The following is a 23,210-nucleotide window of genomic DNA, read 5'->3' on the forward strand; positions in this document are numbered from 1 at the left end:
GACTATACACATGACAATAGACAAATGAGGATTAATAAAAATCAACATGGGCAATGAAAGATGATGCCTTGGTTTAAAAGTTTATCTGAGGAAACATGTGGGACTTAGCTGATGACTAGATCTCTTATCAGTAATAACCTGCCTGCCACAGAGACCAGATATGGGCCTTCAACAGCTTCAGAGAACTCCCCACATGGCCCCAGAAAAGTCCCTAGGTATGATCTGGTGACAGAGGCCAGGGCTCAAATCTCTATTTAGTGTTATTCAGACTGGAGTATTGAGGGCTCTCTGGAAAAGATTCAAACCTCCTCTCTCTCTCTCTCTCTCTCTTTCTCTCTCTCTCTCTCTCTCTCTCTCACACACACACACACACACACATACACACATACACACACACACACACACACACACACACAATGAGGAAAAAACTGGATGATCTTCAAAGTCATTTCCCATATTGGGTCCACAATTCTTGAAATTACTTAAGAACTACAAGGAAAAAGTAACATCTGAAGGACTGATTGCTTCAGATCAATTTGAATTCAGAATAAATTTAATTTTCCTTTTATCTATTCTATTGAAAGCAATAGTTTAGTCCCCCCCTCAAGAAATACTGGCTTTAGATAAGAAACATTCTCTCAAAGCCTTTCAATCCCTACCTATACCATCACCTAAAAGTGGATAGAATCAGAGACAGTACCTATTGTGAGAAATAGAGCAATCTTGCAGTTTGTTAAGAGGCATGAGTGAAATGTAGCATGAGACCAAAGATTAGTCAATATTATTTTATCACAGGAGATATGGAATGAGCCATGTAGGTGTCCTTAAGAATAATCCCATACAGCCACATTTGGAAAAGAAAAACAAGAAACTTCCTATTATAATGAACATCCACTTGAGTCTAGCTACTATTATATTCTTCTTTTAAAAAAATACATTCAATCAGAATACTCTTCTATCCTCTTTGTTCTTTGATGTTAACATAAAAGACAATTAATAAATCAATCTGTTCTTTGTTTCTAAATAAGATCCCAACATGGGCAGCTAGAAAAGAGTTAAATGTCACCCCTGTGTTCTTCATTCTGCTATTCCAGTCTGAGCTCTACCCTTGAGGATATATGAGTATTTGTCTGTCAAGGAAATTCTACTCTTATGAAAAAAAAAATTCTAACAGAAGAGTAAAGCAGCAACCTACTTAAAATAGGTTTATTCAAGCCCAGAAAAATTTCAACTCTAACAATAAAAAATGATTAAAACACTACCTACAAATAGAACTACAGTATATGCACTACCCTTCAAGCTCTTGCTTTCTGTGTGTCCAAGGTATGTGCGAAGTTACTCTGAAAATAAGTTTGTCACACTAATTATTCAGAGCTTATGCTGACAGTAGGGAGGCATTTTCAACCTACTAATTAATTTAGTCATTTAGTTCTCAGTAGTTTGAGGTGAACCAGTACTCAGAGTGATTCAAAGCTAGCGATGGTAGTAAAAATATATACAAAATTAAATTCACTTTGCAGGAGGTTAGAACAGCCTTAGACCCACATCTGCCTTTAATTATGTACTTCTTTGAGGTAAAATACCAAGAGATTATATAAATAAATGTTAATTTGATTAGATTAATAAGGTTATTTATAGCAATATTTAGAAGGAAATAGCAAAGCTATCATGGAAACTAGCTTTGGCATCAAACACTCACCTGTTTTGTTTTGAGACCAGTCATTCAAAGCCGTAGGTTTGCAGCCTGAGAAAGACATGTGACCAATACCCCAACACCTGGGTTTCCTTATGTGCAAAAAATGGAATAGGAATATTTATGTGGTTTTATACTGAGAAGTGATTTTAAAACACTTAGAATACTTTTCATAGGGCACATGTTCCATTCATGGCTGCTAAACTGTGTCATATCTTGAGACTGTTCCCCTTTAAAAAAAAATAAAAACCTCTGTAGTAGAGAGGTAGTAGTAACAGATAGCATTTGTTATGCCTAGACCTAAGATCAGATGACTGCTACTATGAGGCCTTCATGTGTATTATGAGTAGACCTCCTTATGGTTCTTTCTTCCTTAAATTAAGTAAGCAAATACAGGACATTCTTCCTTTCTACTCTATGTTAGAGATATATGTTACGCAAATACATATTTCATGTATAATGAATAACATGAAACTTGAAATTCAAATCTATACTGAGAACACTTAATCTGTAATAAAAACTGTTCTTTCAAAGTTGAGTCCTGTTCAATTCCAAACATCAAAATCAAACGTTTTATACATCTACATTATATATATATTGGTGCTGACATATAATCCACTCTCAATGCTTTAACTGTTTTGTTTTATATTATTCTCTCCCCCTCTGTCGCCATCTTTCTCTCTCTCATGTCTTAATGCTTTTAATTTCATTTTTATTCATATAGAAGTCCATAAATCTAGAAATAATATATATATTTTATATGGAAGCATGATTAGGATACGAGACATTACATAGCATGATTTAGAATAGTAAACATTGGATATATAAAGGATATCCAATCTTTTCTAAGAGGATTTGCCTATTCAGCCATCCTGTTTCATAGATTCCTCTGGTAGTGAGTTCTAGTATCAGCTGATCTACCCCAAAACATTTTTGCCTCCAAACTTAGCATGTTGCTCCTTAAGCCTGTTATATTTATTCTTCTGCTTCTGTTAAGAAATGACAGTAATTATACTCCATCCTTTTTCTTCCTCCTAGCTATATTTTGTTCCTAATGTGACTGTACATGGTAGACTTATCCTTGCTCTTCTTACTTCTTTAAAAAGACTTTACAAAATAAAATTATGTTGGAAACTTTTTATTTTGAAGAATTCACTACCCATCTAAAAGGCATAATTGCAAGTCCATTATTATAGAATTGCATTGATTTTATTTTGTTTTATTATTTTTTACATTCTAAGTGTTTGACTAATGTATTTTTCTTGTTCTCTAAAACAGTTGGATAAAATGCTTGAAAGTGTATCAGCACCAATACCATTTTCTAAAAGCCAGAAAGCTTTAAAGTTTCTTATAAAGAATGTGACCCGAGGTAGGACTTTGCTTTGCATATTTACAAGCATATTAAATCCCAAAGCTCTGTGTGATTTAAATATCATTTGTAGTCATTTGTCTTTTTCTACTTTTCCCTAGAGAGAAAGTTCATTTGCCTTTCAAGTTACTTCTCTGTGTTCCAGATGAAAGAGGATAAAAGAATGTAAAATTAATGTAATAAATTTAATGATTTATGTGTACTGGTTTTTGAAAAAAATTGGAAAATTTTAGATTTCCTTAAATCCATGTCTCTATAAGAAAAGTAACCCTAGATACTCAGGATGCTGAGATCTGAGGATCATGGTTCAATGCCAGCCCAGGCAAGAAAGTCTCTGAGACTCATCTCCAATTAACCTCCAAAAAATGCCAGAAGTAGAGCTAAGGTTCAACTAGTTAGAGCACTACCCTTGAGCAAAAATGCTCAGGGACATGACCCAGGCTTTGAGTTCAAACCACAAGATCAAAGCCCCAAAAAAGAAAGTAAAACCACTTGCATGGTATTCTCAGTGCACCCAACAGTGGTACTCATTCAGTGTTCAATGCTGACTGAAAGGGGGGGGGGAAAGTATTTGATTTTCCCCAGCAGTATGTTGTGATTAAGCCTCTGTTGGACCTCTTAACAATAATAAAACAAAACAACAACGAAATAACAACACCATATAGCTTGGCCAGAGGAATCCGCCAGAGAAACAAACATGACTTCAATACCATGGGGAAAAGATTACTTTTGTAACGGAAGTAAAATTATACGACTGTGTCCGATGATGCAATACCAGAAGGAAGTAGGGAAGAATCTTTGAAGAACAGTTGGAAGAGAAGGATTCAGTCTGGAGACAAAAGGAGCAGAGACAAGAGGCACTCCCTGAAGATTTTTCCCCATGAAGAAAGAGAAGGCAGGAAATCAGAAAGCATGGTGCCAGGTCTTACTCAGAAGGGAACTATTTTTCAGTCTGTTCAGATGCTCAAGAACATACTCCAGCTGACTTCTCACAGAGACCAAAGATAGAATGAATTTAGTGGACCCCTTCCTAACATTCCTTTCATTAAAAATCTCCATTACTTTGCCCTTCTGAATCTCTACTGTGTAATGAAAACTAATAATTAAGTTTGTGAAAAGTGTCTCTTGTACCATTAAGTGAAGTCAAAATTGTATTTGATATAGTTTTACTGTTAATGTACATTTTTTAAAGAAGCCACCTCAAGGAACATGACTTATTAATAGCTAAAGTATACTCTAATAAAGGCACTAGCTTGTTCATCTCCAAATGGAGAGCAGGGAACATGGGAGCTATAAGGATTTTGTCCTCAGGAATTCACAGGAAAACAGAGGTAAAGATTTGAACAACTACAAAATAAGTTCCATCATGAATTTTACCATATCATTTCTTTTTTTTCTTTTTTAATATTTTTATTGTAAAGATAATGTACAACCATATCATTTCTATAATTCCTACATTTTTATTTTCAGAGAATCTGAACACTCAGCATAACAAGAATTTGTCATACCAAAGAAGCAGAGTAAATAGTGAATAAGTAGTAAGATAATACCTGAAAAGGAATGATACACTCTTTGAGGAAAGAAATGGAAAATTCTTCATGAAAAAAAGATAAGCAAAAACATTTCAGGAAAACAGAATTGTAATAGTCAAGAAATAATTATGTAAATCTATTTACCTACTTATTAAATTTAACTCAATTCAGTAGAGAATTTAGAGCGAGCTATGTGGCCAAAACAGAATCCATCGTGAATGCACACCAAGGGTACCAAACTTTGGATTTCACATGCCGTGTCTCAATTGTACTCATTCTATACACAGGTCTGAATCAAACCATCTCAAAAAACATAATACACTTCAAACTCTGCTTTGACATCTGCTAAATTAAATGTTCTGGAATATTCATTCATCCATTCATTCATTCATCCATTCATGACATATGCTACATGTCAGGCATGTAGCATGTTTTACTAGAGAATTAAATGATTTATGAAGTCAAACACAGACCTTGAATATAAAACTCCATGAAAGAGAGAATTAGTGAGTATGAGCTAGCTAGAGGACAGGGCAGGATGAAGTGGTATTCAGGATGAGAATCTGAGTACAGCCTTTCTTCAAGGTCAGGAGAGGACATATAGGAATATGAGCTGAAGGACAGGAATTCCCTGTGCAGTAAGAACAAGTACAAAGTCTCTATGAGAAGATAGCTAAGGACACAAATAGGAGGACGAATGTGCCATGAAACACAATCCAGGGAAGACAGTGGTACTAAATAGGACTAGAAGGGAAGGAGCTCTCAGGTCACTCGGCCACAAGAGGAATCTTTGCACACGTAAAAGAAAATGGCATTAGGCAGATATGTTCAGAGATGAACATGGAGGGCCTTTTGCCTATACGTTTGAGAAAGACCAAATGCATATTCCATGGTTATTTACCCGTCAATTGATGGACAGAGATGTAAAATTGCTGTGGTTACGCTATTGCTACTAGATGGAGGATAAGTAGTCATTTCTTGTGTCTCTAAGTAAAAGGAACTCATTTAGAGAAGGTCTCAATAAGCTGTAAAAGCACCAAATAATCTCAGACACAATACTCAACTCTATAGTTACACAAAAACTAGCCACAGCCACTACATAAGTGAAGGTGATATTTTCAACTCACTCCATCTTATTCCATACTGTTGTTTAACTCATTTTGTACTCAAGTAAGAAAAGGAAATGGCATCTATTAGATCCCTTAAAATTTGCTTCTTTTTCAGTATGGAGGTTCCTCAAAAGACTCCACATAGAGCTCCCCTATGACCCAGTAATCCCACTTTGGGTCATTTACCCAAATGATCACAAACAAGACCATACTAAGGGTACCAGCACAACTATGTTTAGTACAGCATTATTTACCATAGCTAAGATATGGAACCACCTCAGATGTCCCCTCAGTAGATGAATGGATCAAGAAAATGTGGTGTACACACACACACACACACACACACACACACACACACAATGGGATTCTATGCCTCCATCAGAAAGCATGGCATCACCCCATTTGTTAGGAAATGGAAAGACTTGGAAAAAATTATATTAAGTGAAGTAAGCCAGGCCCAAAGAAACATAGGTCCCATGTTTCCCTTATTTCAATAACTAGTACATGTGTAGGACAAGCAGAAAAGGCCAAAAGCTATGAAAATATGACTATATAAAATGATGCTAAGCAAATTGTTTAAATAGGGATACAGGTTGACCCATTGCAACAATGAGATGTACAAGACGCTATGTCAAAAAATAAACTTCACAATTTAGGCAGGGGGTGAGGTGTAGTTGTGGAGATGGGAGGGAAGGGATGGTAGGAGAAAAACAGAGGAGGCAACAATGCTCAATAGGAAATGTACTCATTACCTTGCTCATGTAACTGTAACCCCTTTGTGCAGCATTCTTACAATTAAAAAACATACAAAAAATTGCTTCTTGTACTCCTAGCTACTCAAGAGACTGAGAGCTTAGGATCATGATTTGAAGCCAGTCCATATAGGAAATTACATGAGACTCTTATCTCCAAAAACTCAGAAGTGGAACTGTGGCTCAAGTGGTAGAGTACAAGCCTTGAGCAAAAAAGCTCAGGGACAGTACCTAAGCCCTGAGTTCAAGCCCTAGGACCAGCATCCAAAAGAAAAAAAAATGCTCCTTTTAGATTTGAAAAAAATCTGAGAAAAGTCAAAGGTTCATGGTTTTCCATTCCCCAAAAAGAAAATGAAGAGCAAGTGCTCACCTGAACATACAGCTCTCTGAGTTCATACTGAAATTTCTTGGGATCTGTGGTAATTGTCACTGGTCCAATCTCTGTGAAGATAAAAAGTGGCATCCATCAATACATAGTACTCAAGGGTATGAAACATTTTAGTTTATAAATTTCACACCATGTACCACATTAGTACTGATTAGTAACAGAAAAATACCAAAGATTCTTTCTCTAAAGAATAGCTTATAACTTATGGTAAATTATGCAGACTTAAAAGAATGAAATTCTCACATCTGCAAATGACAGAGGAAGTAAAAAATGTCACAAATGTCGTAAGACAAAGAACCACAAAACCCCAATTCCAATTCTTTCTTGCTTGCAGTCAATATACATTTATTAAGCAAGTACCTTGTTATTAGAATATGAAGGACTCATATTTCATTAACTCATTCTGTTTCCTCCCTGAGAAAATATAAATTCATCTTGCAACTTCTCTATAAAGCTATATTATCTCAAAACACACTGTTTAATGCTAAACCCAAGAGTGATTCACTGCCCATCCCATAGGGCTTAAGAACTTGGAAGAACACAGATATAACATTCACATGAAAGAACTAGTTCCCATTCCTTCTTTCCCAAAGGCCAGAATACAACCCTCCTCGCTTCTCTGAGGCACGGCACAAGCTACTCCTTCAAATAAGAACACAGTGCAGCTACTGCCACGTCCAGAGTTTATGATTTTACTCAGAAGAAGAGAAGCCTAGAAATTATTTTGGGTAAAGTTATGTGAGTGCATGCGCAAGCACACACACACACACACACACACACACATACACACACACACACACACCATTTTTGGTAGGATATAGTATATCTATAGTAAAATTTTCAATTCATAAAGCTTATTTTCTTTTTTGAAAATCAACTTTTAAAATAGATAAATTGGCAGGCCAGACATTGTGATACATACTTGTGATTCCTGCTACTCAAGCTGCAAGGGAAAGAGGATTTTTGCAGTTAGACCCAGCAAAAAGTTAGTAGGAGATCCTAACTCAAAGACAAATTGAAAGCCAAAAAGACAAAGTGTGGATCAAGTGGTAGAGTATTCAAAAACATAACACTCTAAGCCTCATTACTGCAAATAATAATACAACAACGACAAACAGATAATAGATACTTAAACCCAGAAAGCATCCATATATGTAAGTACTGGTACTAAACTTCATCTGGTTATCATCTGTACACACATACCATTTAAATTCCTCTGGTGAATGAAAAGTTATTTATTTTGGGTTCTTGAGGTAAACTAGACAGCATTTAAATCTATAATGTGTAAGTGCCACATAAAATTATACCTAGCATTTAGTTTTTACAAAGGAAGTTTAAAAGATTTTTTCTAGCTTCAAAGAATAAGAACTAACTAGCCAGGCCTGCTATGACCTGCTACAAATGAGGCAAAAGCAGCCTTTAAGGCTTCCATAATTAATGAGGTAAACTAAAAAGGAAGCATCATTTGTCCCTCACCACTAATGTGTTTTTTATGTTACATGAAGGGAAAGAAAACCCAGTCCTTCACTATGGATTAGACCCTCTGCAGTTTGCAGTGGAATGGAGAGATGATTGGACAAACCCAGCGAGAGTGCTCATATGAGCACTCCACACAAAGCGCAACAGTCATGACCATGTCTCAAGTATATGGAAAACGGGAGAGTCCTGGTCCCTCAAGACTAAACAAAGGCTCATTGTGCAAAGGAATTCAAAACCAGTGACAAGTACACCAGACAGCGAATGCCCTGACCTAGAAATTGTCAGCAGTATTGGCAAGCCAAGCTTCGATGTTCCTCCATGGTTTAATACTGAAAAAAAGAAAAATCCTAGAATTGGAAAATTCAACTAAGAACATAAGGAAAAACATAAGGATTCAGAGTGCAGAAGTACAAGAATCTAACAATAAAAACAAATCTCCAGGTGCATTCCTTTCTTCAAAAGTGAATTTCAGGGCTTGTTTTTAAAATAAGAAACTTGATTAGACTTCTGTCATCTAAAATATATACCTGTTTTCAACAAAGATAAGAAGTCTCTCCTAAAGCTCGTTAATAAACATTTTGAAACCACACTGGACAGCTGAGATAAATCTTTTTATCAGTTATGAGCAATTCTCAGAAGTTCCGACTTGCCAAGTAGCCCCATTCCTCCAGCTATAAGCTACCTCTCCAATTTAGAAAACCTGAATGATAAAACTATTTCCATTACAGTCTTTTTCTTCCTTCACAGAGCCTGGAGCCAGTTTTTCTCCTCTTTTCCTTTCCCTCATGATAGTTTATTCCCTGCCAAAGTCATTGATGACATTTAGCAGGTACACCTTTGTCCACTCGTGGACATGGGCCTCCATCTCTTATAATGTGGTAGATTCGAGGGAGATCTCAAATAGGGTAATTTCTTACAAAGACAAAAATCCAAGATCAGCAAAATAAGACATCACAAAGCAGGTATTTGAAAGGGTTGGGTCAAGAGAAAAGGGGAAAACAAATGAAGAAGAGAAAAGGGAGAAAATTCAGACAGGAATCCAATATATATCTTACAAAATTAAAAAGAAGGAAGGACGGAATGATAAGGAAGGGACAGGGAAGAATGTTGAAAGGGGTGATACTGATCAAGATATACTGCACTCATAAACTGCTTTGCTAAATGGCAAGTCCTTTGTACAACTGAAAAATCATCATCATCATCATCATCATCATCATCATCATCATCATTATCATCAAATGAGAATGCTCAGGCAATTCAAGCTCTGTCATCTAGATATCAAACTTCAGGCTTAGTTAACACCTCTTAGGATCAAATTATTGCATTATATCATCTTCGTGGCCTTTCTCCTTTGTCTTCATCTGTTTCTGTACTTCTCAGTCTAAAGCACTGCATTACATCTTATCTCCTTGCATGCTTTGCTCTTATCTTGCATTTTGTGCTATGTATGTGCTAGCACAGGAGCTTTAACTCAGGGCCTCCTACTATTGCTCAGCCTTTTTGTTCAAGGCTGGCACTCTACCATTTGAACCACACCTCTGCTTCTAGCTATCTGGTGGTTAATTAGAGGTAAGAGTATTACAGACATTTCTGCCTGGGCTGACCCAGCCTCCTAAGTAGCTAGGATCAGAGGTGAGAATCACCAGTGTTCAGCTTCTAACTTGTTTGAATATTGTCTGGATAGTATTGTCTACCTGGCAAGCAGGTTAACTAGCTCATGCTAGGTAACAGAATACACACAGTGTCTCCACAGAGTTTGTTATAGTTTCTATACATGTATTAAAAACAAAGCCACACCCCAAATAAAAACTAAGACAACCATCACTCTCCACACAGACTAAAATAGCTAGAAGGTAAACTGAAGGTCATGCAGCTTAGTCCTCTTATCCTATCAACAAGACCAAAAGCTCCAGAGAAAAGAATGTTGAAAAACTTCGGTGGTGAAAAAAGAGATAAACTCATCTAACTTTTTCTACACAGAGCAACCTAGACAGCTCACAATATTTTCCCCTTCCCAGATCTGCATTCTCTGGATAATTATATCACTACTAATTTCCTCCTCCTTTAGCCCTGAGGCAGGCAGGAAAAAGGTCATGGTCAGAGCCCCTCATCTGATGTACACAGCACAAGTCCTTATTACCACATGCCTGGCTATGTTCTTGAGTTACACCGAAGCAAATGATCCCTCTTGCCTAGTAAATGCTCTAATTGAACACAAACAAACCTTGTAGAACAAACTTCTCTCCAGAGAATTCCATCTCAAATCAAATCTATTTTTAAACATGTGTGGAACTCCTACATATGACTGCCCTTGATCACATGACAATGATAAACATGCACTCGCCCGCAACATCTTAACAATCTTGGGAAGGAGAGAAGAAAACATACATGTAAATGCAAGTGTGGCCTGGGCTACAGAGCAAGACCTTGTCTCAAGGCCTTGTCCCACCACACAAAGGAAAAACAAAACATTTGTTAAGTAAGAGTTGGAAAAATGAAGTGAAAGTTTGGGATTGCATGGGGAGGGAAGGATGGTAGGGGGAAAACAAAGGAAGAGGTAACAATACTCAATAGGAAATATACTCATTACCTTATTCATGTAACTGTAACCCCTCTGTACAGTATCTTTACAATAAAACATATATACTAAAAAAAAGTTGTGGATTGCAAATTAGAGAACATCAATGCCTTATTCATATCAGTTTATTTTTCAATTCTGTACAACATATCCATAATGTTATTCCATATGCAGTCAAATCAATGATCAACTATACATATCTATGATTGCACATCCATTTCTAATTCACAATTGTCTTTGACATATGCTGGTCCGCTTGGAGCTTCATAACTCCCTCACTGAAGCAGGTAGAAAGATTAGTGATCCAAACAATAGAAGCCTAGGCTAAAAGAGAGCCAACCAGCCTTTTATATTAAGTAGTCTTATTACCCTCCATTAGTTGCACAAAGGGGTTTTGTTTTGACATCTCCATTATACAGTGTACCTCGATGAGCCCTATGACTTCCTCACTCTCCTTTATCCCCATTTCCCAAACAAATCTCTTCTCAAACAAATCTCTTCGCTTCTCCATTTTCACCCATGTGCATAAAGTGTTTCAGCCATATTCACTCTCCTTAACCCTTTCCTGTCCACGCTGCCTTACAGGTCCACAATCCCAGGCACCTGCAACATGACCCACTGTTGTCCTGCATGTATGTCTACTCCCCTGTCTGTTGGCACCTGGTAGATGAAAGGGCTTAGAGGAGGAGGCAACAATGCTAATAAGAAATGTACTCATTACCTTGCTCATGTAACGGTAACCCCTCTGTGCAGTATTTTCACAATTAAAAACTTATTTAAAAAAAAAGAAATCTAGCAATATTTGAAGAGGGGGGAAAAAAGAAAAGTTAAGCCAGGCATTTGGGGTTAACCTTTACTTCTTGCACTTTACCCTCCCCACATCAAGGAACCCCCATTCTGCAGCTGAAGACCATGCTATAGAACAATAATACATATTAATCACGTGAAACTCCTCAGTGTCCCATGTAGCCAAAATGTTTTGTTCTTTTAAAAAAATCATTGATACAAGTAATTAATGGTGCAATTTCTACATATAGCTTACTTAACAAAAACAAACACTGAAGTACCACATATTAATAAAAATGTATGTTGTGCCCAAGAAGACCAATTTTGATTTTAAAAAAATAGTATCTGAGACTCTAAGGAGGTCCTTCCTCTTTTCAATAATTCTGTTATTTCCTGTTTCCTAGGAATTTATCAAAGGGGCTGGAATTATTTCCAGTATCCAAGCCATTGTTCTCTTAATCTCGGTGGCTGGGTTGTACTTGAACAACAAAATGCACAATGTAGTATTTTCTTTCATTGCTTCCTTTGGCAAGATCAATATCCAGCTCCACACTTCCTTTTTCCTTTCCATGAACAGATTTCTGCTCCTTTCAGTTTTCCCATTTTATATAAAGTAAGTTTCTTGATAATAAGAAAACGACTCACTTCTGCCTTTTGGGCGATCTGCACAATGTGATAACAGTATTCATAATGTTTCTTCTTTTTTAAAGTATTCACTAGTTATACAAGGAGAGTTTCATTGTGACATTTCTATACACGCCTACAATGTATCCCCATTAGCCTCTCCCTTCTATCAGCCTCACTTATGCTCACTTCGTTAACAATTTCAACTAGTTTCCATGCTCTAGTTTTATATATGCACGTAAAGCACTTGGACTGTATCATCTGTATTTTCCCTTGCCATCTCTTTCCTCCAGCTGCTACCCCACCCCCAACAGTGACTGTGTTACTCTCTTGCCATTCACTTTTTTTAAGTGTATAGTAATTGTAACAGGATTTTCAATTTGCACAAACAGGTATTGCTTTTTTGGGGTCGGTCATGGGGCCTGAATTCTGGGCTTGGGCACTGTCCCTGAGCTCTTCAGCTCAAGGCTAGCACTCTACCACTTTGAGCCACAGCACCACTTCCAGCTTCTTCCGTTTATGTGGTGCTTAGGAATCGAACTCAGGGCCTCATGCATGCAAGGCAAGCGCTCTACCACTGAGTTACCTTCCTCAGCAAGGTGTTATAGAAGAATCGAAGAAATACATCTATCACAGGGCCTTCCACATATAATTAAGGTTGAAATCATTACAATCTTTAAAAATTAGTAAGCTACAAAGTTACACGCAGTTTAACTTAGCATCTGAGCAGGGCTAAATGACAAAGGCAGAAAGGAAATAAATTTTCTGTGTGAAGATGAGACAGAGACAACCCAAGCTCCAGGGAAATACACGGGGAAGGGACCAGATATGAGAAGGGATTGAAAAGAGCACCTGATTAACAGAAGCTAACAAAGGAACAAAGAGATTCTGGGCCAAGATCCCTTTCATGAGCGGAAACGGAGCATGTTCCACTTTCTAAAATTCCTACTCTCAGCTCCTTTAACACAAATCACTTCTAATGCCTTTTGTGTGCAGAGATGCTAATCTAAACTACACATATTCAAAACAGTCAAGGTGCTTTCTGAATAGAAAGTAATGATTTATATTTCCTATTATAGGATGGTACAGAACATGGGAGCCACCATTCTATTTGCTTCCATGGTTTTTGATTTAAACTTCCACACACTTTCCCAATTTCTCAACCCTCACTCAGTTCCAATGCTCTGCATCCAATTGGCAAAAGCAGAATGGATTCCTGACTGTGAGTTAAGCAAAGGCCAAGTATATTTCAGGACTCCCTTAAGTAAGCACACTCCTCCTCCTCTCATCCGAGCAGGTAATTCTGAGGATCACTGAGAGAGAGGTCTGTAATGCTTATTTTGGCAATGAAGTAATATAGTTAGTGTTTTAAGTAAAAGTGATATCAGAGTTGAATTCATGAATAGAGGCTATCTAATACTGACTAAATAGCACTCTGCCCCACTATACAAGATTATCCCTTTACCAGTGAGTTCTGTGAGGACCTTCAATCCATGCCTCTTACAGAGTTGCAGAGTATACACACAGTGCACAGATTGTTTCACCTCAGGACTGTTGAACAGGATACAGAAAGAATGGTGAACATGAATTCAGCAATGTTACACTACTCTTCAGGACAGGAAGCAAAGAAGAATGCTTTAATAACGGACACGGGGCAATGTGGTATACACACGAGGATATCATTGCTTACATTGGACCTGGGCCAGGGCAGCAGCAAGCTTTTGCAAAAACAGCTCTGAGACTTGTTTGTAAAGACTAACAAAATTCAGACGCTCAAATTTCCATGTAACCTTAGACATAAAATGGCATTTCAGACATCAATATATTTGCTCATATATTCATAAGATATAATTAGAAAAAACATATATGTGTGTATATATACATATATGTGTGTGCACATAGTATGTATCTCATATCATATCATATCATATCATATTGTGTGTGTGTGTCTGTACCAGGGCTCAAATTTAAGGCCAAGGGCTCTCAGGACTTTTGTATTTTACCACTTGAGCCATACATCCAGTCTGGCGTTTTGCCAGTTAATTGGAGAAAAGAGTCTCTCAGAGTTGTCTCTCCAGGCTGGCTTCAAATAATGATCCTTAGAACTCAGCTTCCAGAGTAACTGAAATTACACTAGCCATGAGCAAAAAGAATATGTGTTTTAGCATAGCCTATATGGTACGATTTAATAACTTTTCAAATGTGATCAAAATATTCTGAAAGCAAATAAAAATAAAATAAATACCACATTCAATAATTTTTAAAGTATGATATTCTTATAAAGAAATTTGTTTTAGCTGGACACCAGTGGCTCATGCCTGTAATCTTAGCTATTCCAAAGAGGTTTAACATCTAAGGATCTTAGTTCAAAGCCAGCTTGAGCAGGAAAGTTCATGAGATTTTTATCTCCAATAAACTATCAAAAGAAGCCAGAAGTGGAGTTGTGGTTCAAGTGGTATAGTGCTAGCTTTGAGCAAAATAAGCTTAGGAATAGCACCCAGGCCCTGAGTCCAAGCCCCAGAAACATTATATATATATATATATATATATATATATATATATATATATATATATATATATATATATATCATATATATATAAAATATATTCATATATATTATATATATATTCATATATATATGAGTTAAATATGAGAGTTCATTTCAAAGTTTTAATTGTTCTCTGAAACAATTTTAATGGGTTTTTTTCCAAATAAACCTACTCATCTGGGAGAAAGTAAAAGGAAACTTATAAAAGGGGAAAGATAAATGTTAATGGAGAAGAAAATATATATTTGCAAGTCCTTCGGAAAGAATCTAATACTGTTGAGATTTCCACATGCTAGGAGAATAGGCTTGACTCCAGGATGTTTCTACAACAACCAAACAAATGTATGCAGCCTTTGATCCTGTTTCCAGAGAAAACACGATCAGTGATCCAAAGCCATAGTTGTGAAGTAAGCATTTTATTTGTGAAAATATGGGAGAGACATGCTGAAAAAAAAATAAATATGATGGACATGTGTTTGTGATGTGTATGGTTTTCTCTAAATGCTTGCGCTAATTCCTTCAGCAAGCAGGCATAGAAAGATGGTTCAAATTGTCAGGAAAAAGCACGCGCAAAAAAAAACCTTAGGAAGAGTCCTCACCAGGACTCAAAAACATCGGGTATGTTCTGGGTATGCTGAAAGGATTTATGACCAGTGCAGTTGCACAAGGTTTTGCTCTCAACAGGGCCCTGACTTAAAAGAGTTTAGTGCTTTGTGCACACTCTATTACAGAATGCCTTCCTTTGGGTTTGTGCTTGGTAGGTAAAGGTCAGTAGGACACTAAAATGTACACAAGGAGATTTGGACCCTTGGCTCGTCCAAGATCCTGCCTTTTTATCACTCTAGAGGACATAGTCACAGCAGCTCTCCTCCCACCTACACATTCCCAAGACCCAAACCAATAATCTGTCCCTGATGCAAAAGACCTAAATGTAGGGAGCAGAGAGGAGGGAGGAAAGAGGAGAGGGGAGAGGAGAGCGGGGAGAGGGAGAGATATCCAAGGCATCCAAGTACAGGCCACCATCTTTGAACGGGGCATGGAGGTAGCTCCCCCCACCAATCCCCCCTCAACACCCCCCCACCACCACCAAAGTTGGCAGCTCCATAGGTCAAAGGTCCCATTCAAGAGGAAGTATGTCCAATAGAAGCATGCCTCAATGCTAAGGTTTAAAATCCCTACTGGCTGCCTGGCCATCAAGGATTGGGCATGAAAAGAGGGAAAATAGCTCAACTTCATTAGACACCATGAGCCGGGTTACAGTTTTCTGTGTAGGGTCCCAGGGTTTGCTGGAAGGAGACTATCACAAAGCAGCCCTGCCCAAGTATATGTGCAGTTTACACAGTGAAGGACCTTCTGGTGTTCACACAGGTCTGCACCTGCTGAGAAACATCCAGGTTCCTAGGGATATTCCTAAACAGACTACGCCCTCAGGCATATAGCATCCTTTTTTGCTTCCAACTCTCTGAAATACGGCTTCAAATATTGGCATTATTTTTACACTATTTTTTGTACTGGGGACAAAATCTAGAGCTGTTCACATGCTAGGCAAGTACTTTACCACTGAGCTACAACTCCAGCCCCAATCAACTATCTTTACTTTGTGAAATCAATGCACCATTTAACTGGTGTACAGATTCACCCAAATTACACATGATATTTTGTGGCTGAGGCCAGATGGTGTCCACAGCTGTCCTGGAGACACAAATAACAAGACAGATTAAGAAATCCTACTATACTATAAATTAAAGGATGAATGCTCCACACTGATCTGGACATTGAGTTAAGTGGTATTCCTTGTCAACAAGCATAAAATAATTTTAATGAAGAGACAAGCTATATTTACATAAAAAGATAAGTGTTAAAATGCATGATTTCTCTTAAATTATAGTTAATATATCTAAATTACAATCACAAATTGGGTGTTTTCGGTGTTGGTGTTATCAAACACTTAGCAATATTGTTCATGGAAAAGCATATGGAAAATACCCATGAAAACAGACATAGAAAACATCACAAGCATCAAAAACTGATAAAACAAGAATGCTAGATAGAACACAAATAACCATGCAAGTATGTACATACAAACAAGTATCTCTACACAATGTGCATAAAACAGGATTGTATTTAAAAGTTTAAAGGTCTAAATGAATTATACTGTTAAATGTAACTATTGTATTTATTTTAACTAAACATCAATTAGTATATGTAATTAGAATGCACATCTCTCTTCTGTAAATACAGTCTTTAGAACAACAATGTTCCTGTTCTCAAAGCAATATAAGTAATTATAAGGGAGAATATTAATAGATAGGAGTATATGAAAATTAATATATAAAATACAATTTGAGACCTAACTTAACTCTAACTCCTCCCTGTACAACACTTTTATAATAAAGAAAACTGTAAAAAAATTCAACTTGTGCAGTATTTTGCCAATACTTGAGAAAGATTAAAATATATGCAATCTGAAGAGTTTCCGAGATTTATAAGGGAAAAAAAACCAATCAATAGGTAAACCGAAGAATAAAAGAAAAACAAAAGCGACTGAGCAAAGCACATTTCCTCATATTGAGAGAAATGCATTCTGCATATAAACTGACATGATGAATTGAAACCCCTTTGTACAACTACTTAAAGATAACTAAAAACTAAAAATGCAAACTGTGATGCATTTTAAATATATCTTGTAAAAAAGAAAAAAATTTAAAGGGTTATCATTTCAACCAATGCCACAATAAATCTAGAACATTCATACTGTCAGTAAGATTATATACAGCCATCACTTTGGTGAAATCATTGCCACATGTATTGTAGGCATTACACATTTTAAAAGTAATTTGTAAGCCTGGTGCTGATGGTTCACAACTACAATTCTAGCTAGTGAGAAGGTTGAGAACTGAGGGTCCCAGTTCCAAGCCAGCCCAAGTAAACAAAACTGAGAGGTTCTTATATACATTTAACCAGCATAACAATAGAATTGGGGGGGGGAGCATGGCTCAAGTGGTAGAATGCCATCCATATGGGAGAAATCTGGGCTCTTGCCAGGCCCTGTGTTAAAACCCCAGTAATGACACACAAACAAAAAAAAAAAACTTGTGATAAATGTATTTCCGTTATCATTTACTGACAATAAAAAATATACTGACACTATTAGGTTATAAAACAATATCATAATAATAATGATTTAAGTAATATTCATGTAATAATATCAAATAATATTCATGTAGAAGCACACACCAATGGTTATCATATAACATCAAATATAAAACAGAATTGTAGGCATTGATTGCAATTATCTACAAAGGTATATATGCATAAGGGCAAATTCATTATCACTAGAGTACCAACTGATGTTTGGAATACATAAAAGAATGAGTCCTTTTAATTTTTTATTGTTCAAATTGTTGTATTGCTATACAATTTAAGAAGAAATGGAGATACCCAACTTGATCTTAAACATGAGAATAGGTTTGTGAATTTTGGCTTATGTGGCTCTTCATTTGCTTATGATAATCACTGAAAATATTTTCTCAGGATTATTCAAAATAACAAGAAAATCAGTCATTTGAAGTGTTACCCTGTAAAGTTGTGAGTGAAACATTTCAAGTATTTAAAATCTAATCAAAATAGTCTTTGACTGGACTATTATTTTTTAAATAGGGTCATTATTTTTTAAGTAGGATCTTGCATTTTTGCCCTGGCTACCCTGGCCTAGAACCTCCTATTAACTCTTCCTGTGTATGTAGAAAGACAGGTGTGCCATCCTACCTACAATTTTTAGAAGATGCGGTCTTACTACTTGCTTGACTGGACAACAGCCATGAATTTAGGCTCCCCTACTAGCTAAAATTAGGGGCATGAGCCCCTTGACTGGCAAGCTTTCATCCATTTTAAGTACACAAGTCTTTGAGAAGTCATTACCCTACTGTTAGTCTTTATTGAATATGTGAAGGATTACTTTATATTTAATGAAACACTGCTCAGACTTTTAACACTGAAATCCAACCAGCGTCCACTTTTGGTTCTTTGTCTATTAGTGATTTTGTTTCTTCCACACTCTAAGTTAATGAAGTCTTTATTTCTACATATAGAGATTTGTCTCATTTTCTTATCATCATAGAATAATAGGAAATATTGAAAATAATTATAAATAAGGCACATGGAACATATTCATAGGCTTCTTAAATTGTGAAATATCTGGAATAATTCCAAATATTAAACATGGAACTCAGTCAATAATGGGAGTATTCATTTTACATTTATATATTTCACCTAATTTAAAACCACTTATATTATTTACCTGAGTTAGTAAAAAAGCATTCCAGATCTAGAAGTTACCCTTGTCCCTTTAAAGTCAGTAAACTTTTTGTTCCAGTGTAATCTTCTCCAAAGACATGTCAATTTAAGACAAAACATCATATTGGTACTTGGTAATGGAAAGAACTATCACAAATGAGCCACCCGATCCACTCCTTCCACAAACCAATAACACATTGCTACACTGCGTCTCCATCCACACCAAGGGGTTGAAGTGTGCCCAAAACATAAAGGAGAAATAAAAGACATGAGGCATTCTCTCATGCCACAGTAATCAATATGCCCCTGTTACCAACTCACACCAACCCACAAGTTCCCACACTTCTCTCCTTCATACCGAACAACTTCCCTGTTAACTGATTGCATCAAACCTCTGTAAAACCTGAACTGCAACAGGTAGAGGGTTTTTTTTTCTTTATTATACAATCTCTATTCAAACTAACACACAGTAAGTAGAATGTGTCTTCCAGGATCCATTAATAATAATTTGCAGAGACAACTGAAAGCAAGAGCTGGCCAGGTCAAAAAGTTTCCAATCAAACTAAATAATATTGCTTAGACTGCTGGTAGTCAAGACTCCTCTAGAAAATCTACAAAACCTAGAGGAAAACTGGCATACCATTTTGGAACTTTCTGCCACGTGGCCCACATTGACTAAATACTTGATCTGAGAGGCAGGCTGTTCTGTTTTGTTTTTTATTGTGAAAATGCTGCACAGAGGGGTTACAATTACATGGTCAAGGTAATGAGTGCATTTCTTATCAAAAATTGTTGCCTCCTCCTTTGTTTCCCCTTACCATCCCTTCCCATCTCCCCCTTCACACCCGCGCCAAAGTTGTAAAGTTCATTTTCGACATAATATCTTGTACACCTCATTGGTGCAATGGCTATCCACCTGTATCCCTATTTAAACAATTTGTTTTTTCCCTTCTCCTCCACAAATTATACCAACATCAAATACAGTGAAAGCAGGGGTTATACCGTGGGGGAGGGACATACAAAGAAACAGAGATATCTTATAAATATGTTAGAGAAAATAGCAAGAAAGAACAAACATTTGAGTCTTTAATTCAGGTTTCATTTCACTTAACATCAACTTATCTGACCATTTCTGCTTGTCTCAGACATATATTAGTTAGTGCAAACAAGGAAAACCATGGGACCTATGTTTCTTTGGGCCTAGTTTACTTCACTTAACAGATTTTTTTTCCAAGTCTTTCCATTTCCTAACAAATGGGGCAATGTCATTCTTTCTGATGGAGGCATAGAATTCCATTGTGTATATATACCACATTATACCACATTTTCTTGATCCATTCATCTACTGAGGGGCATCTGGGTTGGTTCCATATCTTAGCTATGGTAAATAATGCTGCAATAAACATAGTTGTGCTGGTAGCTTTAGTATGGTCTTGTTTGTGATCATTCGGGTAAATGCCCAAAAGTGGGATTGCTGGGTCATAGGGGAGCTCTATGTGGAGTCTTTTGAGGAACTTCATACTGTTTTCTAAGCCATTCTAACTGGGGTGAGGTGGTATCTCAATGTTGTTTTGATTTGCATTTCTTTTATGGCTAAGGAGGTTGAACATTTCTGCATGTGTCTATTGGCCATCCTTCTTTCAATACGGGAGCTAAAAAAATAGAATGGAAGAAAGACAGCCTCTTCAGTAAATGGTGCTGGCAAAATTGGTTAATCACTTGTAGAAAACTAAAGCTAGATCCTTATATATCACCCTGCGCCAGAATCAACTCCAAATGGATCAAAGACCTCGGAGTCAAAGCAGACACTCTGAAAACATTACAGGCCTAGGTCTCCTTGGCACAGGCCGAAATTTTCTTAAAAGAGACTCAGAAACACAATAAATCAAAGAAAGGTTGGACAAATGGGATTGCATGAAATTGCAGAGCTCCTGTATGGCAAAGGACATAGCTAGCAAGATCAATAGAAAGCCTACATATCTAGCAAGATCAATAGAAAGCCCACGGATTGGGAGAAGATCATCACTAGTCATATAATGGACAAGGGTCTCATATCTAAAATAGAGCAGGCTGTTCTTTAAATTAAGAGCTCTAGTACTGGAATCCAAATTACTTGAGTTGGAATCAAGGCTTTGACATATACTACTTTTGCTTTAAATTACTGGCAGGCTGCTTAATCTCTGACATTGTTTCCTCATTTATAAAGTGAGGATGACAGTCATAAACAATAGCATTGTCATGAGAACTTAATGTGCATCATATGGGGGGGGGATGTGATGGTTGGGGTGGCCAAAGCATGCAGTAAATATCAGCAGGCTGCTGTAGCTGCTGTTACTGCAAGTCATCTTCTTAGCAAACACATTATGCTAGGGATTACCATTGGTGAATGACTGTCTACTAAAAGAGGAGGAAAATCTTAATCTAGGAGTTTAGAGACAATAAGATTCACATGCCTATCTCTACCTAATTTAATGAATATAAATTTCTGTGTGTGTGTGTGTGTGTGTATACATTCCTGTACACCAGTACTGAGGTTTCATTAGGGCCTGGGCACTGCCCATTAGCTTTTGTTGTTGTTGTTGGTCATGGGGCTTGAACTCTGGGCCTGGGCTCTGTCCTTCAGCTCTTCAGCTCAAGGCCAATGCTCTACCATTTCAGCCACAGTGCCCCTTTAGGTTTTCTGGTGATTTATGGGAGATAAGAGTTTCACAATCTTTTCTCCCCAGCTGGCTTTGAACCACATCAGATCTCAGCCTCCTGAGTAGCTAGACTTACAGGTGTGAGACACTTGTGCCAGACTGTCCATTAGCTTTTTTGCTGATGGCAGTGCTCTACTACTTGAGCCATAGCTACACTTCCAGCTTTTTGGTAGTTAATTGGAGATAAGCGTCTCTCAGTTTTGTTTGTCTGTGCTGACTCGGAACCAGGATCCTCAGCTTCCTGGCCTCAGATCTCAGTCTTAGAGCTTAACCTTCTGATGAATTTGAATTTCTATCTCAGAAAAGAGGTAGATGAATGTCATTCTTATTGAATCATGCCTTGGAGAGAAGGGGCTGTATTTTCACCTAACACAAAATGAAAAAAGTCAAAATCAGATAATTTTCTTACATGTTTTTCAAATACTAAAACTCTATCTTCTTGCCTTCATGAAACTGCATTTCCCAGTGTGACATGGAGTTGGATGATGAAGTATTTTAAAACTTTCATTCCCACTGTTATGACACAAATACTAATACTCAAATGAGATTGAAGTTTAAGCAACATTTACCAAGAATAGGTATTTATGTTAGCATTGCTAATTAATACTTTATATGAAAATAGTATATGAAATAGTACATGACAATATCACTGTCCTTGAAGTCAACTCTTAAGAGCCTAACAAGACAAAATGTTAATGTTCATCAATATCTTCAAAGTGACAAAATCTTGAAAGGGGTGACAATTACCAAAAAAATAATATTCACAAACAGCTTTTGTTGACTGGCACCTCCTTTGTATTATTATGTAAAGATAATCAAAAGAAAAGAATCGGTTCTGGTCACACACACACACACACACACACACACATCAAACCTCAGACTCTTCTTTAAGATAGAATCTAGATTGTGACTTTGGAGGAAAGCCTCCTGAAAGACTCATTTCCCTGAATTAGGGATTATTCCTCTGAATTGTGCCTTAGCTATTTACTGGATATTTGCCAAATGTGGTAGGCATCCTCTAAAGTGGTCTCCCATAATTCCCATTTCCTATAATCCATGACCTCGTATAACCTATCACCTTGAGAGTAGACTAGTTCTACTGCCATGAGAATGATAGGATGTCACCATCCAAATCAGATTACTAAGAAACAATGGCTTCTGGCTTGCCTGCCTCCTCATCCTCTGATAGAAACCAGGCATGTAAACCAGGCATGTGAGCCATTGCTCTAGAGATCCAGAAGGCAAGGAATGAAGAATAACCTCTGGCCAATAGCCTGCCAGTAGCCAAGGCTACCCCCAAGGCTCAGGAGGAACTCAGTCCTGCCAACCACCACATGAGGAACTTGGAAGTGGATT

The 23,210-nt window shown here is 37.1% G+C and overlaps 1 protein-coding gene across 1 annotated transcript in view; it reads right to left on the minus strand.

The window, feature by feature from the left end:
* The window catches only part of Hmcn1 (hemicentin 1), a 450,607-nt gene that overhangs the window by 323,607 nt on the left and 103,790 nt on the right, over window positions 1-23,210 (minus strand). The window contains exon 2 of the mRNA XM_013021737.1: window positions 6,826-6,896. Within this exon, the coding sequence (XP_012877191.1) occupies window positions 6,826-6,896 (71 nt within the window). The remainder of the gene's footprint in view (window positions 1-6,825; window positions 6,897-23,210) is intronic.

The sequence above is a fragment of the Dipodomys ordii genome, unplaced genomic scaffold (assembly GCF_000151885.1).
Source record: "Dipodomys ordii isolate 6190 unplaced genomic scaffold, Dord_2.0 Scaffold57, whole genome shotgun sequence".
Taxonomy (NCBI): Eukaryota; Metazoa; Chordata; class Mammalia; order Rodentia; family Heteromyidae; genus Dipodomys; species Dipodomys ordii.